This window comes from Choloepus didactylus, chromosome 21, assembly GCF_015220235.1.
Source record: "Choloepus didactylus isolate mChoDid1 chromosome 21, mChoDid1.pri, whole genome shotgun sequence".
Taxonomy (NCBI): Eukaryota; Metazoa; Chordata; class Mammalia; order Pilosa; family Megalonychidae; genus Choloepus; species Choloepus didactylus.
This window is the reverse complement of record NC_051327.1, coordinates 38,267,469-38,293,924: the sequence shown is the minus strand read 5'-3', so window position 1 is coordinate 38,293,924 and position 26,456 is coordinate 38,267,469. Positions and strand designations below refer to the sequence as shown.

General features: G+C 46.9%; 1 protein-coding gene across 2 annotated transcripts in view; it reads right to left on the bottom strand.

Moving 5' to 3' along the window:
* Positions 1 to 26,456, bottom strand: part of SNX29 (sorting nexin 29) — a 582,670-nt gene that overhangs the window by 151,679 nt on the left and 404,535 nt on the right. For both annotated transcript variants that reach the window (XM_037814025.1, XM_037814026.1), the window contains exon 18: positions 23,977 to 24,058. In XM_037814025.1, coding sequence (XP_037669953.1) covers positions 23,977 to 24,058 — 82 coding nt within the window. The remainder of the gene's footprint in view (positions 1 to 23,976; positions 24,059 to 26,456) is intronic.

Genomic DNA, 26,456 nt, shown 5'->3' with positions numbered 1-26,456 from the left:
TGAACTGTGGTTAATAGCACAACTATTATACAGATATACAAAACAGACACTATTACAAGGTGTTAATAATAGGGTAGTATATGGGGGAAAATACACCTAATATAAATTATGGACTATAGTTAATAGTAATATTTTAACATTCTTTCATCAGTTGTAACAAAAGTACCGCACTAATGCAAAGTGTCAACAATAGGAGGGTATATGGAAACATTTTATTTTTTATATTACTTCGCTATAAACCTACAACTTCTCTAATTAAAAATAGAACAATAAAAAAAGCGGCAGCATTTTCTTTTAAAGAACAGAGGGCTGGAAGGTTGTCTAGACCTAGGCCTGCAGCTCAGCTCAGCCACCTGCTAGCTGTGTTACCTTGAGTAGGTGACGTCACCTCTCTGAGCTCGCAGCTTACCCATCTGTAAATGGAGATAAAAATACTTCCCCTTGCAGAGGAAGAAGAATGTATGTTAGACCTATGCATACAGAAGATTCAGTAGTTATCAGTGCTTACTGATCAGTGCTTGCGGTAGCTTCATGTATCGGTTTCCCATGTCCTTTTTCCATAAATACATCAATCCAAAAGTGAGAGGGAGTAGGGCAGACGCGGTAGCATGGAACTTCCTCTAAATCCCACCCCGCAATTTGCAGCTTTTTCCTTTTGACTTCTTCTGTGTCACCGAGGTGTTCTAACTTCTTTCCCTCCGAGTCTCCCCTGGGCTCCCTTCTGTAGCCCTGCCTCCTGTTTCTCTGGGCCAGGTCAACCACAGCACCCTGTCCCCATCTCTGCCTTTCCATGCTCTGGCGACCATAATTCTGTTGGGACTTCTTGAGACCCCAATCAGCAAATTACACATTTTTCTACACACTCCTTTCTCAGCCCCTGAGGACCAGCCTCCATGCTGCCGCCAACTCTAGCTGCTGCTTCCAACTCTAGACAGCTAAAGCGGTCTGACAATTCCACTCTGTCGGCAAGTCTGGCCAGGAACTGGAACTGACAGTCTCTCGGGATGTGGCTGCCAGTGGCACAAGGAGATAACCTTTAAAGGGTGGAATAAAAAATGCTTTTCTTGATCTGGAAGGGGTAGGAAAAAAAGAGGCAAAGCTAAAAGCAACAGCCCCTCCCTGTCTCCTTCAATACAAGACTAAGGCTCCTCAAAGCCCAGCGCAGAAAAACCAGACCAGCCCTGCCGGAGTAAGTTCATCAAATGAACACTTATTAAGGTGATGCTAAAGCACAATGCAAGTTCCAAAGATCCTGAGAGAGCTCACCCAAACTTAGAGAGGCATTTACTCACCAACATGCAGCACTGTGTTTTTCAAAACACAAAAATAAAATAGGTATTTTATTCTCAAGTCGCAGCCTTGGTAACCATTTGTCACATAAACATAAATCATAATAGCTGGCATTTTATGCTCACAAACGGTCCCTAGGTACCGCCTCCTCCAACCTCAGGCTGAACACCGGGGCGAGCAGCGTCACCAGTCTCAGAGGAGGAAGCTGCTGCTCGGCAACACCTAGTTAGGAAGCACAAGAATCCAGTACGGGAACTCTAGTGTCCATTAAACCCCATCAGCAGTGGAGACACAGGCAGGTAATTGTGTCCAAATGTTAAATCCACTAGAATGAGGGATGGGGTAATATAAGTTCCTAATTCTCTGCTGGAGAGGAAGAAGTTTCTGAGATTGTTGGGCCACTGTGTGTCTACAAGTACACACACAAGGGAGTCAAGAACCACGCCACACATGCACCTATAAAATCATGGGCACATGTGTGGGCCCGAGGAGGCAGATGCTGGTTTGGTTGAACAAATGATAATAGCAGCTCCATTCATTGAGCCCCTTCCATACATCAAGTAGGCTAAGTGCTTTAGAGACACTTAAATCTAAAGCTCACAACAAACCTATAAAGGAAGCACCAACCCTATTTTAAAGGTGAGACAATTGTGACTTTGAGAGGATTAGAAAGATTCCATCATCCAAAGCATCCAAAGTCATGCAACTGTGAGACTAAGTGGCAGATCCAAGATTTAAACTTGGACTGACTCTCTAAAGTGCACAGGTATCCAGACCTCAGGTATCCAGAACCCTGACCAACTTACATTGCAGACTCATCACCTGCTCTCCTTTCCAAGGCCACTTAGTAGGTCTTAACCATAATTCTCTCTCCTCTGGACTCCTGCACTAGTGATTAGTCTTGCAGGAAGGCAAGCAGGCAGGTAGGTAGATAAGCGTGTAGGTGGGTGTGTAGATGGATGGATGCAGACCCCCGAGCCTGCCCTCCCACTTCTCTCGCACTCTGCTCTGGCCACCCTGGCCTGCCAGCTCCGCTCAGGCACCAAGCTCTTCCCTACCTCAGGGACTCCGTACCTGCTGTTCCCTCTACCTAGAATATCCCTCTTCTGTTTACTCAGTGAAATATAAATCATCTTAGGGAACGGGCAGATGACCCAAGTTAAACCATGGACTAGTGTTAACAGCACAAGTATAAAAATGCACTTTCATCAATTGTAATAAATGTACCACACCAATGCAAGGTGTTAATAATAGGGTGGCAATGGGAATCTTGTATTTCATACATGGTTGTTCTGTAAACTCACAACTTCTCCAATTAGGAAAAAAAAAAAAAAAAGAATGAGCAGATGTCCTCAGAGAACTACTCTCTTGATCCACAATTTAACTGGGCCCCCTAACAAATCTCTGGAACCCTATTCAGTATTGCTGTATAGCACATGCTACAGTTTGTAACTATATATTTATTCATGTATTATTTTTACACTGATGTGTTATAAGGTATCTTTTCTGATGAGACCGTAGGCTTCATGGTGGGGGGGTGGGGATGTCTAGAATGTTCATTGCTGTATCCCCAGGCTCTAGCACAGTGCCGGACTGACAGAAGAGGCACAACTTTTCCCTGTTGTCTGACCTTCACCATAAAGTCCCTCTTGCTGGCCCTCAGCTCTTACTTGCAGATGTCTCATGGAGTTGGGGCAGGTGCTGGGCTAGGGACTTGAGTAAGTAACCATGATTATGAGAAAGTTTGGGATTATAGGTGTAAACACACACACACACCCACACACACAGACACTGACTATGTATGAGGCATTCTTGACTGCTGAACTCTATAGAGAAACTAAATGCTATTAAACCATAAAGCAGCATAAACCTAGGGCAGGTAAAACTTTCTGTACTAGGGCCGGACCAGTTTTAAGTAATGAAGAATGTTGTTGCCAACAGTAAGGAAACAAGGCAGAGCTGACCATGAATGATGAAAGGTAGGTTTTGGGAAGGGCTGGTACTTTCAGGAAGAGTTTGATAAATCCAAAATGAGAAGGCTGACAAGAGGGTCCTATTGGCACTTGCTAGGGTGGGAGAATTGGAGTCAAGCATATGAAGTCAAGACGAGAGATCAGGGGCCTCCTGCTAGAATGGTTTGTTCATCCATTTGACAAATATATAATGAGCTCACCATCCCTGTTCCTGGCGCTGGGGATACAGCAGTGAAAAAAACTGACAAAGAGCTGTGCCTTCCTGGCGTTACTATTGGGTCTGGGGGAACAGCACCCCTAGAGAGGCAGGTCACAGCCTGCATGGCTGCACACTACAGGCCTGGGTCCAGACTTCAGGGGCGAGGCCCGGGCTAGTGATATAAGCATGGCACCCGTGACTATGCTGTGTGAGAACCAACGCCTTCTGGCTTTTCTGAGTCACACGGTGTGCAGTGATGGGCTGAGGCTGGTACACCCTCTGCTCTGGGGCGCCACAGGTTGGTCAAGTCTTCTGACAATAGTCCTGACTCTGCCAGCTGCAAAGAGCCTGGACAGAGTTCCCTCCAGAAGTGCAAGGTAGGAGACCCAACAGTATATTGGCTGCTTCTTGCACTTGGGACAGCCTCAAGATGGATGGGTGCCTATGTACCCCACTGTTCTTAGAGTGGCAGTAAAACCAGCAAGGACAAAGGACAATGTTTGTCCATGCAGATCGAGAAGGTCTGAAAGTCAGCAAACGTTTCACAAACTCATAAGCTTGGAAAGGGGCCTCGGAGGTCAGTCTTGCATGGACAGGTCTTCCAGCACCCATGAGATGCATGGATCTTGGGGATCAGGCTCAGAATTTGAAAAGAGCATCCTGCCTTTGAACAGCTCTCCACATTCAAATATTCCTTCTTGTATCAGTCAGTTGATACTATGTCTCTCTATCATTTACAACTCCATTCCCAGCACCTAGCCCAGTGCCAGAAGGTTGGACAGATGATCAGATGAGGAAAACCTGTTTTTCTCTCACTTCTACCCATTAGTCCCCATTGTATCCTCTGGTAGTCGATGGAAGAAGAGGAAAAAATCCTGGACTTGGTGGGAAGAGCAGCAAGGAATCTGGCTCTGATATGTTTGAGAGGTGTGACCTTGGCCAAGCAATTTATTAAGCATTCTGAATATCTTTTTCTCTACCTCTAAAATAGAAAGATATCTAAAAACTCTCAGAGCTTTGATGACAATAAAATTAAATAATGCATAGTAGTTTGACAGGCCAGCTAAGAAATCCCTTTCTTCCCTAGATTTTGGGGGTTGAGAAACAAAAGAACAAACAATAAATCTCGTAAACCAAGATAAAAGAAAAGTCAGAGAATGAAACATATAAAACAAAGGATTACTATCCAAAGAACTCCAACAAATTGATGAGAGATGAACAATATCACAGAACAATGGGGAAAGGATACAAACAGGCAATTTATAAAATAAAAATACAAATGGCAAATTAAAGCATAGAAATATCACAAGTAATAAGGAAAATTTCAACAGTGAAATGTCATTTTTCCCATCAGATTGGTAAAAACTTAGAAGATTGATAATGGTCAATGTTGGCAAGGACATGGGAGCAAAATACTCCTTACTTTGTTGGTGTAATTAAAAATTGGTTCAGCCTTTTGGGAGAGCAATTTAGCTGGGCCTATTAAAATAAAATATGGGTATATTTCTCATCTGAGCAAATCCACCTCTCGCTATTTATCCTAGAGAAATGCCTAAAATGTATGCAGTGAGTTCTATATAAGGACAATTCTTGCAGCTTTGTTTTCATTGGTCAAGAAATGGAAATAATCTGAATGTCCATCATCAGAATAGTTGCAGGAATAACGGTTGCTTCATATCAGGAAACACTGTGCAGAAGTTTTAAAAGAGTAAGGAAGAGAGGTGTTGAGGTACAGATGAGGAAGGTGTGTATCATATGATCCTTCTATGTCAAATAAAACAAAACCTTAACACATTCAGTGGATCAGTATAGAGCAGGGGTCTCAACCTAGGGCAATTCTAACCCTCAGGGGACATTTGGCAAATGTCTGCAGACGTGTTAGGTGTCACAGCTGGACTGGGGGTGGTATTACTAGCATCTAGTGGGTGGAAGCAAAGGATGCTGCTCAGTGCCCCACAGTGCACAACCAGACCCCCACAACAAAGAATTAACTGGCCCAAAATGTCAAGAGTGCCACAGTTGAGAAACCCTATATACACGAATGTCACCAAAATGGTCCTTAAGCCAAGGTTGGACCAAACAGCCCAAGGACTGTAGTGGACATGTGCTGTGTGGTAAGTCTGGCCCCATCCCTTCTGCCAGTAAGAGCACCTTCTTCTTCCTCTGGGGAGAAAGGCCTCTCCCACACAGCTGCAGCACTAGGAGTAGGTATATGACCTGAAAGCCTCACACCCACTGGCAATACACAAGGGGCACAGCCCAGAACACCGAGAGTCAGTGAGACTCAGTTCAGGACTGTTGTCAGCCTCGGAAGAAACAAAGGCCTCTCCTATGGGGGCTACAGAGTTGAGGGGATATAAGCCTGGAGCTGTCCAGAGATTTCTTGCTACCATAGCCTGGCCGTGAACAGAGCAGTGAGCAAAGGAACTCTCTGGGAAGATTGCAGACTGAGTTCTGATAACAGTGAGCCACTGATATTCAAGCTCTGCCCTTGTTTTTTTTCCATTAGGCAGGTCAGGGATATCCTTCATTTCTAAAGCCAGCGTGATTTGGGCTTCCTTCTTCTTCAACCAACAAAGTACAGGTGTAGATAAAGAATTAGTATTTTGGAAATCTAGTATCACGGAGTTGACCAAGATGGAAGCATAAGATACTTTGGGGTGCTGTTCCCTCACAGAATCTTTGAACAACTAGCAAAACTTGGCAAAGCCATGTTTTTCAAAGCTCCGGAAAACAGTTAAAGGGTTGTAGTAATGGGCAAGTGCCAAATCAAGAAAAATTCAGCTTCAAAAATGGTAGAAGATCCTGGTGCCTTGCTGGGCCCCTCCCACCCCTTCCCCAGCACAGCACGGAGCCAGCCTGCACCCCACTGTGCATCCCGGGTCTCCCACCCTTCCCCAGCACAGCACATAGCCAGCCTGCACTCCATTGTGGATCCCTGGTCTCCCACCCTTCCCAGCACAGCACATAGCCAGCCTGCACCCCGTTGTGCATCCCTGGTCTCCCACCCTTCCCCAGCACAGCACATAGCCAGGCTGCACCCCGTTGTGCATCCCGGGTCTCCCACCCTTCCCAGCACAGCACATAGCCAGCCTGCACCCCACTGTGCATCCCTGGTCTCCCACCCTTCCCCAGCACAGCACATAGCCAGGCTGCACTCCATTGTGCATCCTGGGTCTCCCACCCTTCCGCAGCACAGTCTGCACTCCCACTGTCACCCCTGGGCTTCCACCCTTCCCCAGCACAGCACGGAGCCAGCCTGTACTCCCATTGTGTATCCCTGGCCCTGCATAGAAGGAGGAGAGTAATCCCTATGCACTTACCGAGGTTCCTGTATGCTGGTGCCAATCTACCAGGTGGTAGCTGAAAAGACGGAATGGGGAAAGGAGTCTCTGGCATGCCCTCCCACAACTTGCCCTGTAGGCAGAAGCAGCTTGCAGACAGCCAAAATAATTTAATAATCAATTAAGTCAAAACAGCCTGGAGCAAAGGATTACCTGATTTAAATCATAGGATAGAGCATGCAGGAGGAGGAGAAAGTACATTTCATAGGGAGTAGGGGAGGAGGTTATTCAAATTCCTGTAAACAGGGAATTTCTAAGGCCATAAGCAAGCCCAGGACAAGACACTGCACCTCACATCTGCTTTGGACAAATCTTGAAAGGAGGGCTAAACTCTAAAAGAGAGCACCAGCTAACCCAGATCCAATTTACAAAGACTGTGAAAGGTGTTTTTTGCATTGATTTGTTTGTTTATGTTAGCTTCTGGCATGTGGGAAAATCTCTGTAATACTGCTAGCTGTATACAAACTTAAGAAACAGACACCTCAGGGACTAAATCCAAGATTTAGCACTTTAGAATATTAAAAGTACAATGTGCAAAAAAGACTAAAAGACAAACAAAGAAAAAGGAAATGATGGCACATCCAAAAGAACAAGATAAAAATCCAGAAACCAACAACAAAAAAGACCAGACTTCGGACATACTAGAAACAGCTAAAAAAAAAAAAAAAAAATCCTCAATTTACTCAATGAGATAAAGGAAAACACAGAAAGAACTAAAGGATATCAGGAATACAATGAATGAATGCTATGAGAACACCAGTAAAGACATAGAAATTTTAAAAAGGAGCAAAAGAGAAATACTGGAGCTGAAGACCACAGTAATGGAAATGAAAGCTTCCTAAAAGGTTCCAACAGCAGACTGGAGCTGGCAGAAGAAAGAATCAGTGAATTAAAAAAACAAGACAATTGAAATGATTCAGACTGAAGAGTAGAAAGAAAAAAAGAACTTAAAAAAGTGAACAGAGCCTAAGAGACCTGTGGTACACCATCAAGCATGTCAATATACACATTATGGGAGACCCAAAAGGAGAAGAGAGAGAGAAAAGGGCAGAAGGAATATTCAAAGAAATATTAGCATAAAACATACCAGATTTAACAAAAGACATGAATATATGCACATTTAAGAAGCCTAACAAACCCCAAATAGGGTAAACTCGAGGAGAACCATACCCAGACACATAGCAGCCAAATTATCAAATAAGAAGACCAAGGAAAATGTTCTAAAAGCTGCAAGAGAAAAGCAAAGTGTTAGTACAAGGGAGTCCCAATAAGATTAAGAGCCAATTTGTCACCAGAAACCATGGAGGCAAGAAGGCAGCGTGACAGAATATTTAAGCGATGAAGGAAAACAACTGCCAACAAAGAATTTTACGTCTGACAAGGCTGTCTTTCAGAAATGAGGGAGAGATTAGGAATCAGATAAACAAAACCTAAGAGAGTTTACCACTAGCCCTTCACTGGAGGCAAATGGAAAGAGAGTTCTTCAGACTGAAAGGAAAGGACACTAGAAAGTGTACTGAAGTAGCATAAAGAAATACAGGTAACCATAAGTGTAATTATAAATGCCAGTACTAGCGCTTATAATTTTTGGTATGTAACTTCAGTTTTTACTTCTTACAAGTTCTAAAAATGCAAATGCATAAAAAGTAATGTTAAATCTATGGTTTTGTACATACAATGTATAATGATATAATTTGTAACAGGTACAACAAAAGGGTTGGAGGTCGGGGGTAAAGGAACAGTGCATGCATATGCTATTATAATGTTAAGCTGGTATCAAATCAAACACGACTGTTATGATTTAGGATGTTAAATTTAAGTACCAAGGCAATTACAAAGAAAACATATGAAAAAATACATACAGAAAGAAACGAGAAAGTGCTCACAATGGTATAAAACAAAAAAAAATTTTTTTTAAATGAAAGTAAATATTACTGGAAGAATTCAGGGTGAAAAAAGGTATAGAACTTACAAAGATCTAAAAGAAAGATGACAGAATAAAGTCCATTATTGGTAGTTACTCTAAATGTAAATGGATTAAACTCTCCAGTCGAAAGGCAGAGATTGACAGGATGGATAAAAAGCATGACCCAGCTATATGAGTTTGCAACAGACTCACCTTAAATTCAAAGACACAAGGAGGTCGAAAATGAAATGATGGGAAAAAATGTACCACGAAAAGTTACCAAAGAGAGCTGGGGTAGCTATACCGACATCAGATAAATGACATTTTAAGTAAAAACTGTTACAAGGGACAAAGAAAGTCACTATATACTGATAAAGGGGTCCATTCAACAAGAAGGCGTAACAATTACAATAAATATGCACGTAACAGCAAGTCCTCAAAAAAAAAAAAATGAAGCCAATATTGGCTGATTAAAGGGACAAATAGGCAATTCTACATTAATAAGTGGACTTCAATATGCCATTTTTAATAATGGATAGAAAATCCAGACAGAAGATCAATAAGGAAATAGAAGACTTGAATGTCACTATAAACCAACTAGACTAACAAACACACACAGAACACTTAACCAAACAGCAGAGAATTCACATTTCTTCTGTAGTACACATGGATCATTTTCCAGGATACATTAGGTCACAAAACAAGTCTCAATAAACTAAAAAACGTTGAAATCATACAATATATCTTCTTCAACTACAATGGAATTAAGCTGGATAGCAATATACCAGAATAATAATTTTTTAAAAAACCATAGTGGTACAACACAGTGACCCTATTGTAAACAACAGACTATAGTTAATAGTACAATTATAAAAACATTCTTTTGTGAATTGTAACAAATGTACCACACTAATGCAAGGTGTTAATAATAGGGTGGTTCATGGGAACTCTGTATTTTATGCATGATTTTTCTGTAAAACTACAACTTCTCTAATAAATTTTTTTTTAATGCAAAAGACAAACAAAAAAGAATTAGCTTCTCAGTCAGTCAGCTGGCCTCCCATCCTGTCCCAGGGAGAAGGGCCCCCCTGGAGGTGAACCACAGCCTGGTTATAGGAGCAGGCTGGGGGCTGCGAAGGCGATGGCTGCATCCAGAATGCCAGGGCCCTGGTGCACCCAGGACTGCTCGGAGTCCACCTCCCCAACGGGCCCTTGGCCTAACGTGGCTCCCCAGGTAAACGTGCCCACAAGGGGACAAGCACAATGACCAAGAAACTGAGGCACCCAAACCACCCGATGCTTTCGTTACTACTGTAGACTGGGGTTTCTCCACTGCAAGACTGGTCACATTTAGGCTGGATAGCTTGCTTTGGGGGTGGGGGTGTGTCTATGCATGGTAGAATGTTGAGGGGCACCCTTGGCCTCTACCCGCCAGGTACCAGCCTCCCCCCCCCACCCCGGTTATGACAACAGAGACGTCTTCAAACACTAATAAACATCCCCTGGTGGGCAAATTTGCCTCCCGCTGAGAACCACTGCTGTAGATGACAGAAGAGCCTCTGGTTTTTCACTCAGGTCTTCTGGTGTGTGTTGGTGTCCTTTAACCCCCATTACCTCTAGATTCTCAGACCATCTAATTACTGAGCTGTCAAAGTTGTCTTCAGTGACCACACCAAGGGACAGACTCACTGGAAGAGCCATCTGGGGGATCATCCAGTCTGTCCAAGTCACACCTCCTCTCCTGGGGGGGGGGGGGGCTCTTCTTTCCAGCAGCAAATGTTTAATAAGCACCTACTGCACACCAGGCATGAACGGGTCTAGCACAGAGGACAGACTCAAAAATATGAGCTCAATCAGAGCCTGCAGAAGGAAAATTTCCATCAAGGCGTAAGTGGCCCAAAGTCTGCAGAGGAGAGAAGGTGTGAGGTTGTGGGGACTCCCCTTTGTGAGTTTGGGGTTCTGCCCTACCTCACTGCACTTAGGGAGCCTGCCTCACATTCCCCGGGGAATGCCCCTTGTGGGACACATCCTCCAGGCCTCCTGAGGGCTCACCTCCCATCAGCAGGTATTTCCTGAGAGCTCACAGCATCCAGGAAGACAAAGGAAAGTAGATGGAGTCATGCCAGGGGACGCACAACACCCAGCACACACACATAACTCATCTCAATATAATGTACAAGTCCAAGGCAAAATCCAGATGAGCAGCCACGACGTGCTGGCACCGTGCTGGCCACAGGGTGATGCTGGGGAAGGAGACTGGGGGTCTGCTCTGAAGGAGGCCTTGGCCTGGCAGGGAGACGCCACATGGGCCAGGTAGCTTTCGGTTCTGCTCGTGGTGAAGACGCTGTGATGGGAGAAGCTGAGGGGAAGGCACTGACCCACTCCTGAGACAGCAGCAGAGCTTCTGGGGGAAGGGGGTGCCTGAGTGACCTCTGCACAAGAGGCCCCCAGGGCTCAAGGCCAGAACCGATATCAGGGACACCCCGATATACAGAGGGACGGGTAGAAATGACCAAGCCATGCCCAGAAACTCCAAAACGACAACCAGAAGAAGCACGGCTCCCCTCCCCCTTCTTATCTATTACACGTGGAAAAGAACCTTCTGGCAAAGAACCCTCATCTCGACATGAACACCCTAAGTCTGATTTGTGCTATGACTCAAGATCTGTTTTCTTTCTTGATCAGGTTAATTTCAGGGACACTGGCATACGGTTTTATAGCAATGGGTGAAAAATAGTATTTAAAATTCTTACCTCCTTAAGAATAAAAATATCACCAACCAATTAACATTTATTTTAAATGTGTAACAGAATAATTGGTCATTAAAACACTGCAGGTGATGATTATTAGGAGTGACGAGGAACTCATGCCAGGGACCGTAACCAGTGTAGAGACTGCTCAGCTAGAGCTTCCGAGAAGGCCTGCGGGTCTGGGGCTGTCACATGTGCACGCGGTTCAGGCTTCCAGGGAGTTAGTGCCCCCTGGGCCTTGGCTGACCTCTGCCCTTTCCCCTCAAGAGCTCGGAGCAGAAAGTGGCCGCCAAGCAGAGAAAGGAGGAACCCGAGAGGCCCTCCAGTGGCTGAAGGCAAAGAAGCGGGGAGGAAGTGGCCCTCCCCCTCCGCCTCCCCCTCCCCTGCCCAGGGCTCAAGAGAAACAGGTGGATGTGGGGGTTGGGAATTTCCCCAGTCAGGGATCAAAGAGGGGCAAAGAGAGAAGGAAAGGGAAGGCAGGAGAAGAAGGCTGGGAGGCCGGGGGGTAGGCAGAGACCAAACAGAGAGCGGGAAAGAGGAAAGGATGAGAAGGAGGAAAAATGGGGGTGAGCAAGGGGGGATAGAGGGAAACGACGGAGGAAAGGGAGACAGCAGAGACAGGAGGGAAGGGGTGGGGGTGAGGAGACCAGAAGAGGAGCAAGAAAGAAAAGAGGGTGGGAAGGGAGAGAGCAGGAAGGTGGGGTAAAGAAGGGGATGGGGGTGAGAAGTCCCCACCTTACCCTCACGCTCTAGCCTGTCTTCTTGGTGGATGAACCCAACGGACGGCCTCACCCCCCAGCTCCACCCCTGCCTGCATCCACGGTCCTGGGGACCTGGGAGAGTCCAGCAGCTCCAAACAGGCACATCCATCTGTTAGGGGAGGCTCTATCTAATCCCACCTCTGGAACCGGGGCCCCGAGAAGCTGAGCATATGAAGGGGTCTGCCACAGGGTAAGCAAAGCCCAGGCTAAACATAAGAAACACGGAGCATTTTCACTACAGATCAGCCTGGGAAATACATGTTTTTTTGTGATAAAATAGGGACAGATTGTGGAGGAGAAGGCAAAATGCCCCCATGGTCAGGGGCCTCCTGAGTCTGAGTTCCAGGCGGGAAGTCCCACACCATCCCCTTTACTCCCTCAGGGCCCGGCACGGAGCAGGAGCTCAAGAAAGGTTTGTTGAATGAATAAAGGACTGGGCTGGGACCCTGAACTCCCCGGCCTCCACTGGCCTCTGCGTCAAGTGGACTTGAGTGAAAACGTCTGAGAAAAGCTGAGCGGGATGCAGCGTTTTGGAGGAGGGCCATCGGTGGCCCTTCTGGTTCAGATTTGAGCAGGGGGCTGCCCTCTCCCTGGGGTGGGGACTCCCGCCATCCTGGTGTCCTCATCTCCCCACAGCCTGCTTTAACTTTACAAACCAGAGGACAAGACAACGAGAGCTCTGCTTTCAAACAAACACCTTTTCTTGGCACAGCAACAGTTGGCAGAGCCCCCTGAACCACGTGTCGAGGCAGGAGAAGGTGGGAGAGAAGAGGAAACGGGCTTCAGCCATGCTCTGGAAGGAAGCTTCTCGCCCAGCACTCCTCAGGTGAGCTTGACAAACCAGCTCTCCATCAGCTCCCACAGCCTCAAGCTCCTCCCCAGTAGAGACGGGGATGAAACAGCATCACTCACCACTGACCCGAGTATCTTAGGGTCGTACTGGTGTCAGGGAAACAACTCGGCATTCGCGGCCAGGGATCGGTAGCAGATAGGTACATGGTCTGGCACCTTAGACGAGGCACCGTCTCTTCTACATGGAGACTGGCTGGGGAGTAACCCATCTACCCACCAGCCCTGACAGGTCTACTCACTAGGCCTTCTCTCCTGCCCTGGATGAGGGAAGTAACATCCTGGGAGGCTGCACACCTCCTTCCTCCTGCTGCAAATGACAACTGACTGGCCCCAGCCACCAGGCAGCACCTTGAGACGCAAATGCCAGCCTTCCTGTGAGGAGACCTTCGTGGCTGAATTAATTCATCTTGGAAATTGTTTAAGTTATATATTCTGTTTGGGAGGGGGTGCAAGGTAGAGGAGCAGGGAGAGACAGCGTCTTCTTCCTGTGTAATTACAAGACTTCATTCATTCAGATATGTTACATGGTGTTCTGGGTCAGTATGATATGCAAGGGTACAAGAAGCAACTGTTGACTGCATTTTGATCAAATTAACTTTGACTCCAAGACGGTCCTGCCAAGTGGATGAGAGGAAGGCCATTTCAGCCCTTATGGGGTCCTGCTCCCCCTCCCATTTTGGCCTGCAGGACAATCTGGGTGCTGTGTGGTGCTCCGACCATGCACAAAGGGCCTTGAACCTGAGTAACACCGGCACACTCGCTGTCAGCTGCAGGGTTGTGTGTGTGCTGCTCCCGTGCCACGCAAGGCAAATGAGGGATGTTGCCCAGGCTGAGAACTCCAGCCCCCTTGGAAGTCCTGTGTGACCTGGGCCCTGCCACCAGGAGCTTTAGCTCCCTCCCTCACTCTCTATTTGTCTCCAGAGTATGCCAACAAGGACACTTAGGAGTCTCTTTTTAAAAAAACAGATTAATATCTCAACAAGTTATAGTTTCTTAGATTTTTATTTCTGTTTTTGGAGGATGGGATATGCTGACCAAGTTTAAGCCATGCTTAATAGGCTTAGACGAAAAGAAAATGGCTTTCAAACAACCCTTCTAACTTATTATGTAATTATTTATACCCTGCCTCATTTCAAAAAGAATTTAAGGTGGGCTTAGAAAAACCCACACTGCCCTTTAAAAACAATAAGTGAATAAGGTAACCCTTTCCCCAAGGCTTGTGGAAGCTGTGCCAGGGCATCGGTCGCTAGTAGACGCCCTTGCAAACATGCGCCACCTCTGCTCAGAATTCTGAAGGCAAAGAGGCAGTTTCAGTTGTATTTGAAAATAAAGCTGTCCTCCTCCTCTTCCTCCTCCTCCTCCTCCTCCTCCTCCTGCTCCTCTGCCTTATCAAAGGAGGGGCCGGGAGGGGCTGGGCCAGGCCCTGGAGCAGGGCGGGGGTTCTGGGGATGGAATCAGGCCCCCCACAAAAGGCATGTTCAGGTCCCAACCCCTCGTCCTGAGGGTGTGCACCCATTTATAAAAACGACCTTTGAGGATGTGACTAGTCAAGGTGCCCACACTGAATGAGAGTGGGCCTTGACCCAATATGGCTCAAGTCCTTAGAAGCAGAGGAAATTGGAGCAAAAGGAGAAGCCTGGGGAGCAGTTAGAGGCTGGAAGGCAACAAAACCCAGCAGAGGAAGAAGACGGCGCCATGTGCATTGCCATGTGACAGGAAAGCCAAGGACAAGGACTGCCAGCAGCCAGTCCTGGAACGCCACAGTTTTCTTGGAGGAAGCAGCGCACTGCCGACACCTTGATGTGGACTTCTCCCAGCCTCAAAACTGTGAGCCACTAAATTCCCATTGTTTAAGCCAATCCACTGTAAGGTACTTGTTTTCACAGCCAGCAAACTAAATCATGGGGGGCGGGGGACACCAGTCTCCCTGGGAGCCTGGGGAACAAGGGCTTTGGCACTGGAGGGGCCTCAACGACCATCTCCTCACACTTGCTGCCCACCTCTTGCTGGACTGGGGAGGGGACGGAGACCCAAGGAGGGGCACGGCTGGGCCAGTGACACACAGGGCAGGGCGGGTCTTGAGGCCAGGGCTCTGCACCTCCCGTCAGCTCCTGGGTCCATGGAGTCAAAGACTCAGGGTACACCGGACCCGGCCTCCCAGGTCACGTCCCTTCCCCTCTCTCCCTCTGCCCCTTTCCGCTGAGTCGCCCACCAAGTCCTTACATCTGGGTCTCTTTCTGCCGTGGTACATTTCCTGCCGTCTTCCACTTCGCCCAGCTCCCTCCATCTCAACCTTTAGGGCTCCTCTAAGAGCTGACTGCTCTGTGATCCCCCGGGATTGGAGCAGACGCCCTGCTATGACTTCCAATGTCCTCCCTGTACAGCCCCCCAACACCCCCAGAGTTTTCATTTCTGAGGGGATGAGAGTTCTCAACCCCACGGCACTCTGGGCAGTTAGGAGACACCGACGCCATGCCAGCAGTGGTGGCTAGGCCTTTTATTGTTTTTGTACACTCTCTTCTGGAACATCTCTGTATTCGTAGTTATTATTTAATATTCACCTTCTTCATTACAACTTAACTGTTTTACTCACAGGTGGACCTTGCCCAGCTCCACTCCCTTCCCCACAAAAACCAAACATGCGGTGAGTGCCACCTGTGACAAAAGCTGCCGATCTCCACGGTAAGAAGATTCTTAAGCACCACGCCCTGGTTCTCTGAGCCACCCACCTGGCCAATGCCCTGGGCAGTCTCTGGATTAAAGCTGGGTCGTTTCCAGGCCCTGGGTGAATTAGGAACACGAGAGGGCCCGGGAGCCCTGCAACAGAGAGGAAGGAGCAAGGACTAGAAGGCGACGTCCCCGTCTGCTCCACCTGCTACTGGTGTTACAATCGTGTGCAAATCCCCTCTCGGTTTCCTTAGTGACACATAAAAAAGGAGTCAGACCATACTCCCCCATTGCCTGCCACATGGAGTGTTCACCTCTACTCTCTATAGACTGCGTGATGACAACGGGCCTCACCTTTCTCTGGCTTTCCAAAGATAAAAGGCACACTGTACACGCCCTTCAAAACACACGAACATTCACACACATACAGGCACACACACAGGTGACCCCTACAACTTCTCCAAGCTCTCATACTCTATGATTTATACATTTAGGCTCAAAGTCTCTGCTTTAATGAGTTCCTCAAATTGCCAGGGACTGTCAATTCCATACCCCAGTCTCCGCAGCTCTCTACCCTCTGAGGCTGTAGCTTTGTCACCAATATCAGCTGCCCACAGCAGCTTTGACAAGGAGTGATGGATCGACGAAACAGCAGGCAGAATTCCTTGGAGGAAAGACGTTACAGAAATGGGTTCATTTCACTGAAACAAATACTCATGGAGCAGGAACTACGTCGAGGGTGCTGAGCAAACAGAGGGGACAAAGAGAGGGCCAAGGCTGCATCTTGTGTGTGACCAGGAGAGGTTATTTAACCCAGAGTCACAGCTTCTGGATCTACCAAATGGGATGATAATAACTTGCCTACCTCCTGAGGTTGCTGAAAGGACTAAATGACGCTGTGGATTAAAGTGCTCACAGCAAACCCAAAGGCCAGCTCCCCACCCCTTCTCCCTTGGGGCAGAGAGATGGACAATGCCAGGTGCTTGTTTTCCCAGCCTCCTTTCAGCAAGAGCATGAATGAAAGTTGCCAGGGGCTTCAGGTAAAGATTTCCTACCCGATAAAAGGAAACCTCCCTTCTTCCCAATTCAGACGTTGTGTAGTAACGAGGTAATGCCAGGAGCTCTGGGAGCCATCTCCCAGGCATGAGGGGAAAGCCAAAAGAACCTCTCGAGGCAGGCTTACCCAAAGCACTGACCTCACGGGCCTGCGGGACATTCCCTTCAAACTTTCTATGTGTACTGACTCCTATTATTTAAGTCACATTGAGCAGAGTGATCTATTACTTGCAGCTGAAAACATTCCTAATGCAGCACTTAACACTCTAAGTGTACCAGAGTCCATTTCTACGCCAAATCAGTGCTGGAGATGTCCCGGAAGTGACTCAAGAACTACTGCCCATTCACAGTCTGAAAATGCCTTGCAAAGGGCAGAGTCTACAGAGCAGCCCTCAAAGCACCAGGCGGTTCGTAGGCATGGCCATGTGCCAGCTGCACAGCACCACGAAGCAGACAGGCCAGAAGGGGAGGAGGGGGCAGTGCCCCCCTTGAGGCTCACCTCAACTCTAATCCCACAAATGGAAATCAAGGACGTCTGTGCTTAAGTAATCCAGTTCTGTACAGGAGCCAGGCTCACGGCTACAGACACAGGGGCAGGGTCTGACTACGACCCCACCTCAGGGAAAGCTCCCCAGGGAAGGCCGTGAGGTTGCCAAAGCCATGGGAGGACGTGTGGGCACCTCGGAGCTGCCAGGGAATTCCCTGACCCAACCCATGGACTCAGTGAGACACGGTTGGGCTGCGATTCAAAAGGAGGCACCCAGGCCCACGGGGCAGCTCCCACCTAGCAAGACAGGACTTCCTGGGGCTGGGCGCTCAGTCTAGGCCTCTGGGAAGTCACACGTGCAAAGGTAAACATGACACTGGATTCTCTTTACTAGGCCCCTACTCTGGAAGCCCGTCCTGATCTCCCAGCTAGAAGAGCTTGCCCAGGGCAAAGTCTTTGCTGAACCTCTCACAGACACAGCCTTGCATTTCAGCTACTTGAATGGAGGTCCTTCCTCTCCACTGGACTCAGAGCCCAAGAGGACAAAGCACCATGCTTCCTGCAGCCCCCATGGCAGCTGACGTGGAGCCCTTCATAAGTAGGTGCTAAATAAAGGCTTGCTGAACCCACCAGCATGTCCAGAGACATTCAGTTAAAGAGGGGAAATTATGTCTGTGCTTATATCCCAAGTCAAGTGGTTATTATTATCACTAAAGGCAATTCTTCCACAGTAGATTTGTACTGTTGGGTCAGTTACGCATTGTCACCCACTGTCATGTCCACTCTGCCAGGTAAGGGGTATTACGTCCCTCCCACCTGTAAAGCACCACATGCCCCCTATCACAGTGGCAATGCTGCATTTACTTGACAGCAGTGGTCTCCCCCACTAGACTGTAAGGTCGGGGAGGGTGAGCTCAAGGTCAAGTTTTGTTCCTCCCAGCGCTACAGAATCTAGCACATGCCTGGATGCCGTAGGCCCTCAAAATGCAGCTTTTGGATGAATAAAGGAATTATACAGTGGAAGAAAAGGAAAAAAAGCAACACCACGTTCTTTCTATTAGGAAAGATAAAAGCTGTAAGAGAGATTAATAGTAAGACATACCTGCAGGGGAAGGAAACAGGCTTTGAGTTTTTTTGCTTTTTGTTTTCAGACAAGTCACCTATATCAAGCTTTCCCTGAGGCCTTGAGCACTCGAGGAAAAGCAGGTGCTAGACTTGGTGGGATGGAAGGTTCCCAAGGGAGGGCAACAACAAGAACCAAGCCAAGTGTCCCCGCGGTTTTGCTTATGTGACGGCACAGGGGCCAACGATGGCTGGACTGCAGGGCAGAAACCAAACCGCCAATGGCTAACTCGGTCCACGCGGGCTTTCCTGCTGGCCTGATGTACAATACGGGCAACAGGAAGGGCCAGACGTGCAAAAGACAGAATCACTTTAGTCTTATTACTGGTCGTCCCACACTCCCCCCACCCCACCCCCAATCTGGAAGGGGATTCGCTAGAACTGAGGCTTCTTACAGCCCACGTTACTGCAGCTGCGGCTCACAGTTCTGCACTTGGCTCACCCCCTTCACCTTGACCTAACGAGCTCCTCCCTGTCTGCCCAGCTACACTGGAAGTGAGCACAAAGACAGAGCTGCAGGGGAAAGAAAAGTTGAGGGCCCAAGGAGAGAACCATTTTAGGAAAGAGGATGAAAAGGAAGAGCTGAGCAGCTCAAAGCCCGAAGTCCAAAATCATCAGCATCCTCCAAACCATTAAAGCCCCATGCAGCTACCTAGATCCTGTGACCTATTATTAATAGGAAAAATAATGGATCTTCCCTGTATCACATATATAAATATGCTCAGCTGGAATCAACCTTTAAAAAATAATCGTCCAGGCTACTTGACGCCCCTTGCAATGGGACCTCAAATATCGGACAAGTCTTCCTGGGGAACCTCCACTCCTCTAAGCTGAGCCTTCACCCTGTGTTGTCTAAGAAAGGGGACTTAATTGAGATTAAAAAAAAAAAAAAAGAGTCTGGCTGAAACAAAGCAAACTCCTTTACAAAGGAGACTAATTAGTTTTGCGAAGCAAATGGAATATTGTACGATAGCCAACGATGTTTCTGGTGGCTAAATTTGAAGGCGGAAATTAATCCCACACAGAGTAACTGGCGAGGACCGGTTCCCGCAGCACTTAAGAGTTAAGGCCGTTTTCAAAGGGAGGGAACCCAAGGATTCAGAAAGTAAGCGCCCTGATGTATTATTTCATACCGCAGTAGTGGCTGTCATGTTTGCTTAAGGGCCAGCAGACCTCTACTAAACTTCAGTGGGATCTTAAGACAGTGAATCTCCAACGTGTTTGGAAGTCAGGGTACTTGGGAAATGAGATCAACATTTGAAAAGAGATAAACTAGGAACCATTTGATGAACAATAAATTTAACTATGTCACATGGAACTGATAGAAAAATCAAACTCACAAACACTCCTGCAGGGTAACAGAGAGAGGGAGAGAGAGAAACTAAGGAAGACTGGTCAGTAGATTGAGGGTTTTTTAAAGTTATTCATTTTATTTGTTGCTGCTTACGTAATCATTCTGTCTGTGACTAGTGCCTGCTGGCAGCCAAGCGTGAGCAGGTGCCAGGAGTCAGAAATATTCATGGATGAAAAACTTCAAGTTGGGAAAACTCTAGACATTGACTTTACTTTTCCTCTGAAAGCTGGGAAAAGGATGCCATTTCTTTCTTTTAGTGGCGGAACGCACCTCAGCCCACCTAGTGTGACACAGGAGCACAGCACAAAAACCACAGTGTTACAAGGTCTGAGGATTTTTTAATAACTTGTGTTCAATCCTGTCAAGGGACAGCACTTCTTGCTGGAATCCTCTGTGCAAAACAGGAGTCCAGGTGTCTTCCACGACAAACTGGGGAAGGCCCAGTAACTGCAGGCAGCAGTGAATTACCTGGGTTCCTACGTGTCCTGACTGGTCCCACGTGGCAGGCTCTCTGGACCCTGACATTGCTCAAATGAGAAGTTCTGCAGGAGCACCCCCAAAACATTCTACCACCAGAGGAGGTCACCATGAACCAGCACCTGCTCTGTTGACTTTCCACAGCAAACTGTGTTGGCCTGACTCTGGGATTTGGAGGACTTGATGCAGCACTGCAGTGGGCCCAGAGCCTTTCTAGAGAACATTCCGGTGTGGCTGCCGGCGTGCCTCTGGCCCACTGTCTCAGGGATGCAGATGACCATCCATCCACACAGGCAAGATCTCAGTCAGGCTGGCTGGCTCCCCTCACAATAGGGCACGTGTCCCAGCTGCTTCGCAGATTCTGAAAGAGCTTGAATCAACCCTCAGTCAGTAGCACAGAATCTCTGCAACGCAGCACTTTGTCAGAAAATGCTACTTGGGCTGAAAAACAGGTTATCAAACCAGATGCTTCTCCGGTTTAGTTTCTTCCTCTATAAAATGGGAGACAAGAGTTTGTTACCTCGCAGGGTTGTTGAACTATTTGCCGATTGAATGAGCTCTTTTATGTTAACACACATGGAGCAGTGAGGCAGCTTATTTTTATGATCCCTCCTCCAACTGATATTATTTTATCATAGTCTATTCATTCCTTAGATCGGTGTTTCCCAAACACTCATTCACATAGCACTGTCCTGAAACTTCCTGTGTTTTCACTGCCATTTATTTAGTATTTTTCATTATGTGGACTTGCTTTTCTTTTTTACTGAAATTTATTTTAAATGGAAACTGTACATCACCATGGTAAAGGGAAAACTAGTATCCTGTGCTATAACCAGAAGGCAAATGTAAAAAATAGACACAATGAAAACCAAACCCCGTGATTAGAATCAAGTCTGTTGCCTTCCTCTGTCTGTGCTAAAAGAAGGATTAGAGGTGCAGTAGCAACGCACTGAGACTTTCTCCTCCAAGTAATCAGAAACCAGGAAAGAGAGCTGAAAATCCTTCTCCCTGAAGGATTTGTGAATTAATGCCCAGGCTCCGTCCCTCTAAAACTCGACTGAAGCAGACATAAAATAATCTTGCTTGCCCACGCTCTGGGAGAATATGGCTCTAGAGCAGTGGTATCCATAGAACTTTCTCCAGTAATGGAAATATTTTCTATCTGCATTCTCCAATATGGAGTCACGTTTGGCTGTTGAGCACTTAAAATGTGGCTAGTGTGACTAAGGAAGTGAATTTTTAATTTCCTTTTCATTGTAATCGAAGATTATATGTTATATTGGACGACACAACTCCACTGAGAAAACTACATGTTCTGACCCTACCACCTTGGCTCTCCAGAATTTCAGTGCTTGTGTTCATTTTGGGGTTATGACCTTGGCTTTGGGGCTATATCCTTGACTTCCCTTGAGGGAATTCTTATGAAACCTGACAGTGAATTTCCTCACAAACATAATCAGGGATCATCTACTACATTTGTCACTATTGCTGAATCACAAAGCCCTGGGTAGACATTTCTTTTACAGCTCCCTTTAAGGAATTAACATATTGTCTCCTTATGAGCACTGAGAATTATCCAATTAACCACATTTCCATTTTCACAGTTGCTGCCAGGAAATTCACCCATTAATAAAGCAACTATGTAGGATCTCATGACAATTATATGTATTTTCCACTTTTCATTTAAAACTCTTTGTTCACATTTTATCTGACCCTGATATTTTATTTTTTACTTCTCTTTTATCATTCCAGTCTATGAGCTTCTCTAAATTAACTCAAATCTTTTGGGAAATTAAATTTAATGCATTTTCTTTAGAAAAACTAAGAAAAACAATGTCCAATGGTACCAGTATCTTAAAAGTCACCTTCTATCCAATATCATTTTACAGTTTAAAAAAAAAAAAAAGTCATAACAAGGGCTTTCTAAAATGATTCCAAACACATGCTCAGATCTTGCTCCTCAAGCACTAATCAGAAGCACCACTAGTTGAAAAGAGAAAAACAATTGCATGCAAGAGGTGCTATTTCACACACTGTAGCTTCAAGAAAGACTTCAGAGGGTCCAAGGTGTGGGTTTAAGTGGCTCTGGGTGATGTGGGAGATGCCCAGCCCATGGCTTGCTGAAATCTGGGACATGTCCTCAGTGCACTGGCTGGACCACCCCTAGGAAAGCTCTGGAAACAGTGAAGGATGGGGAGAGAACGGCTTTAATGCCACTCGACCGCTGTGGAAACAATCTCCCTGGCAACGGCATATTGCTGTGTCCGTCTCATTTCATAGCTGACTTTCAGAAGCTAGAAAGTGCCAAGTTGCTTTATGGGGTGAGGGGGGGAAAGGGCAAAAATGAAAGGCCAAGGAAACCTCTCAAATGATATCACATTTTAATTTCACTCTAAAATAAAGCTGTCTGCTTCATTTTTTTTTTTTTTTTTTAATCCACCAGGCAACACCTCCCAGCTTTCTAATGACCACAAAGCGGAACTTGAAGGGCACTGAAATAAGAGACTTTTTTTTGGGGGGGGGGGGGGTTAAAAAGAGAAAGAAAGGAAGAGAAGATATTCAGAATCTGTCGTATCTAATTCTCTTTTTTAAAACAGAGCTGAAAACATAATGAACCTTCTGATTTCTCCTAACACTCATTAGTGTGCTACTGTTGCCAACCTGAACACGTAAACTAAAATGACCTTCTGGTGCAAGCTTCTTTGTGAAACTTAAGCTCATTTTTTTGTACGACTGTAAAACTCACATGTATGTACTCAAACCCATTCCTGCGTATCACATGCTCACCACCAGTACCTGCCACCAAAGCCCAAATGTGGCGACCATTTGGAAGGCAAGAAGCAAGGACTGAGAGCCGTCTGTGTGCCACATGCTCCTAATCCCAACAACAGCTTTGTAAGGTTTGCATCATCATTATTTCTCTTTCACGGCTGAGGAAACTAACATTAGCCTAAGGTTACTGGATTCAAACCAGGGCTGCTATTTTCAAGCTCACTGTCCTTTTTTCATCACCCCAGTCGCTGGGGAAAACATCTTAATAGCCAAGAGGACTTCTTCAATAGGCCAATTCCCCATGAAGCAAGATGTCACAAAACTTGAGGCTTTTCACCGAGCTCATGGGGAGTAAGAACAGAACTTTGTGAAAATTCCTGTGATACAAGAGGACAGTAGAACCTGGGGGCAGTAAAGAGCGTGAAAACAAAACAGTGAACAGAATAGACTGAACATCAGGACCCACAGTAAGAAAGAGAAAGAAAGACAAAAAGGAGGATAAATAGGCAGCGCTGAAAGAAGCATCAGAAAGTCAGATAGAAAGATGGAAACTGGGGTTCCATTTACTGAGGCAAAATCACCTCCACGGCAAAGTTCTCACGCTCCAAGGCACTCAACCCCCATCTTCACCCCAAGGGATAGCGTTTTTGCTTATCACATATCCATTTTCAAAAGCCTGGTTTTCTTTGGGGAACCACCTGTCTCCACTCTCGGCTGACGTCAGCTCCAACCCTCCCTCCAGTGGAGTCACATGATCCTGAGCTGGCCAATCACAGAAGCCCATGTCCGACCGCGGAGTGAGGCACCACCCGCCAGTGGGAGGCGCCGACCCAAGCGCTGGTGGGAACTTCCCAGCAACCCTCAGGGACTCCAGCAGCGGGAGGGCGAGGGCCTCCCAAGTGGAGGGCTCCACCCCCCAGAGGCAGAACAGCCTCACAAGCAGGAAGGGGGGACCCCCGCGCTCACCTGGTACACGTGGAACGCATTCGCTGCCTTGCCCCGGAGGAACACCGATGGGATCCAGACATTGATCAGCGCCCGGTTGGATCTGACCGAGAGAGAGATCAAAATTGGTCATTTCAATCTTAAATTAAAAAAAAAAAAAAAAAAAAAGCCAATCTTCCCTTTTAAAAGGCATTACGTAGAAGCCATTTATGACAACCTGTATTACACTTAGTAGGAAACTAAAGGACAGGCTAAGTCTCATCATTCAGTCCCCCAAGACTATCTTTAAGGGCAGTTTGTTTATAAATACATTTAGCATGTCTGTATGTACATGCATGCCACAGTGCCCTGCCGTGGGAAAGAGCTAGAATAGCTCTGGCTGCGTGGCCTCGGCCAGAATTAGTCTGAACCTCGGCTTCCTCATCCAGAACAAAGGGACAGGCGTTGGAAGCCCTAGTGACGCTGTGAAGGGCTGTGTGCAGTGAGGCCACTGAGCTCCTGCTCACCCAGTGGGGTCACTGCCCTCCTCCTTGTGCCCATGTGAGACCCTGAGTCCCACTTTAGGATCAGCCTCCATGGAAGAGCTCAGAAGAACATTCTGGCTATCAGAGTGACAGCTGGTGGAGGGGGAGCCAGGGAGGAACACAACAGAAAATGGCAAACTGGAAAACCAGGATGTCGGGGCCCAAATACTCTTTCAACTTTTCCAAAAACATTTTGTCTATGGGTCTAATCAAGCCCTTTTTAAGTTCAAATATAACAACTTTTACTGAGTACCTCCAATGTGTGGGTCCATGCTTTGACTTATCTGATACCATGCAATCCTCCCATGGGCTAGTTAAGTGATTTTCAAGGGTAATTTTGTTATTTTGGTTATATGACAATTTTGCCTTATGTGATGGCTTTAAACTTATAAGCCATTATATGTACACACTCACACACGCCACCTCCAAACTCCCGCCTGGCTGGATCCATAGAGATGACAAGTTGACTGCCACTGAAATTTCAAGATCAATAACTACAGCTATCAAGACGGTCCTGCATGATTCTGGATGTTCTCCTGCCTTGGCCTCTACTCAGAGCTGTCCAGGATTAAAAGCTTTTTTCTCCAAACTCCCTTTCTCTGAAGAGCAGCTCATAAAAATTCACCAGCCTCCTGGGCTTGGAGCATAGTTTGAAATAATGATGGAAGATTCCACAATGCAACATTTTCACAACCTCAAGAGTAAAGAGCTTTTTATTTTCATAAAGAAAATAGCCCTTCAGGCAATGGTTCTCTCCTGAAGCAGCATTTCTTCTGCGTTTGAACTGAGGTGGTGGCATCCTTCATGGGGCAAAATAAGCCCTACTGATCACTTCTCCAGGGCTCAAAGTACAAACTGCAATTGTGAGCCATCAAATTGGTTTGCATATCTAATGACAATCTTCCTGTAAAGGTCCCCAAATTGTGTCAGTGCCCAGAGTGGTCCCTTTCACTTATCTTCCAGAGGGGGTGCAGGAGGACATCTAACACTCTGTTTTATGTTAACCTTCCTGGAGAGGGGAAGGCTGGACAACTTCCCAAGGCTGCAGTGAGGTCAGCCCAGGCTGGGTAGGTGCTTCTCCCTTTCTAAGCCTCTCCTACGTGCTTTCATAATTGATTGGTTACCATCTTCCTCCCTGATATGAGTTCATTGTTCATATATCCACTCATTAAACAAGTATTTTTTGAGAACCTACTACATTACAGAGATAGAACAATAAACAAAGCAGATGTGGTGCCTGCCCTCAGGGAGCGTGCAGTCTATTATCTCAGGAGGGAGACAAATCTCCATAAAAATGACTGAATTACCATCATGACAAGTACCACCCAGGAACACTGGATGCCAGTGAGCAGAGCAGGGGCCTGATTTGGCCAGGGGCACCTGAGGCTTCCTTGGGGAAGCAATATTTGGGCCAGGCTTTCAGAAACATGGAGGAGAGTTGGCCAAGGTGGGGAGGGGAGTCTGAGGATGGGACTGTTCCTTAAGGCACAGGAAAGGCATTTCTGAAGAGCAGAGTCTAGATCCAGACCACCTGGGTTTCCATCCTGGCTCAAATCCCTTGGCTATAAAACGATGCCCATCTAAGACGGCTGCTGAGGGGCTGAACGGGGTTACAGCAGGCCTGGCACAGAGTAAAGGCCGTGTACATTTGAGTTAAATAAATACAATAAACATTAGGTGGGGTCAGGTCAGCGGGGGTGGCTGGTGTGCAAGGAGGGAAGAGGGAGGCTCTAGATGAAACAGGAGGTTGACCAGGGACTTCCCTGTAAGCCCCATGAGGACTCTGGTCTTCCTGCTGAGGGGGGAATGGCCCCATTGCTGCCCTCTGGCCTCACTGCAGAGGAGCACGCAGGTCAGGAGGATGTTGCCAGCCTCCAGGGACAAGATGATGTGGGCTGCACGGGCAGAGGCTGCTAGAGGGCAGGGGCTGGCTTGTTCACCCCCCACCAGGCACCCGGCCTGTTACCTGACCTCCAA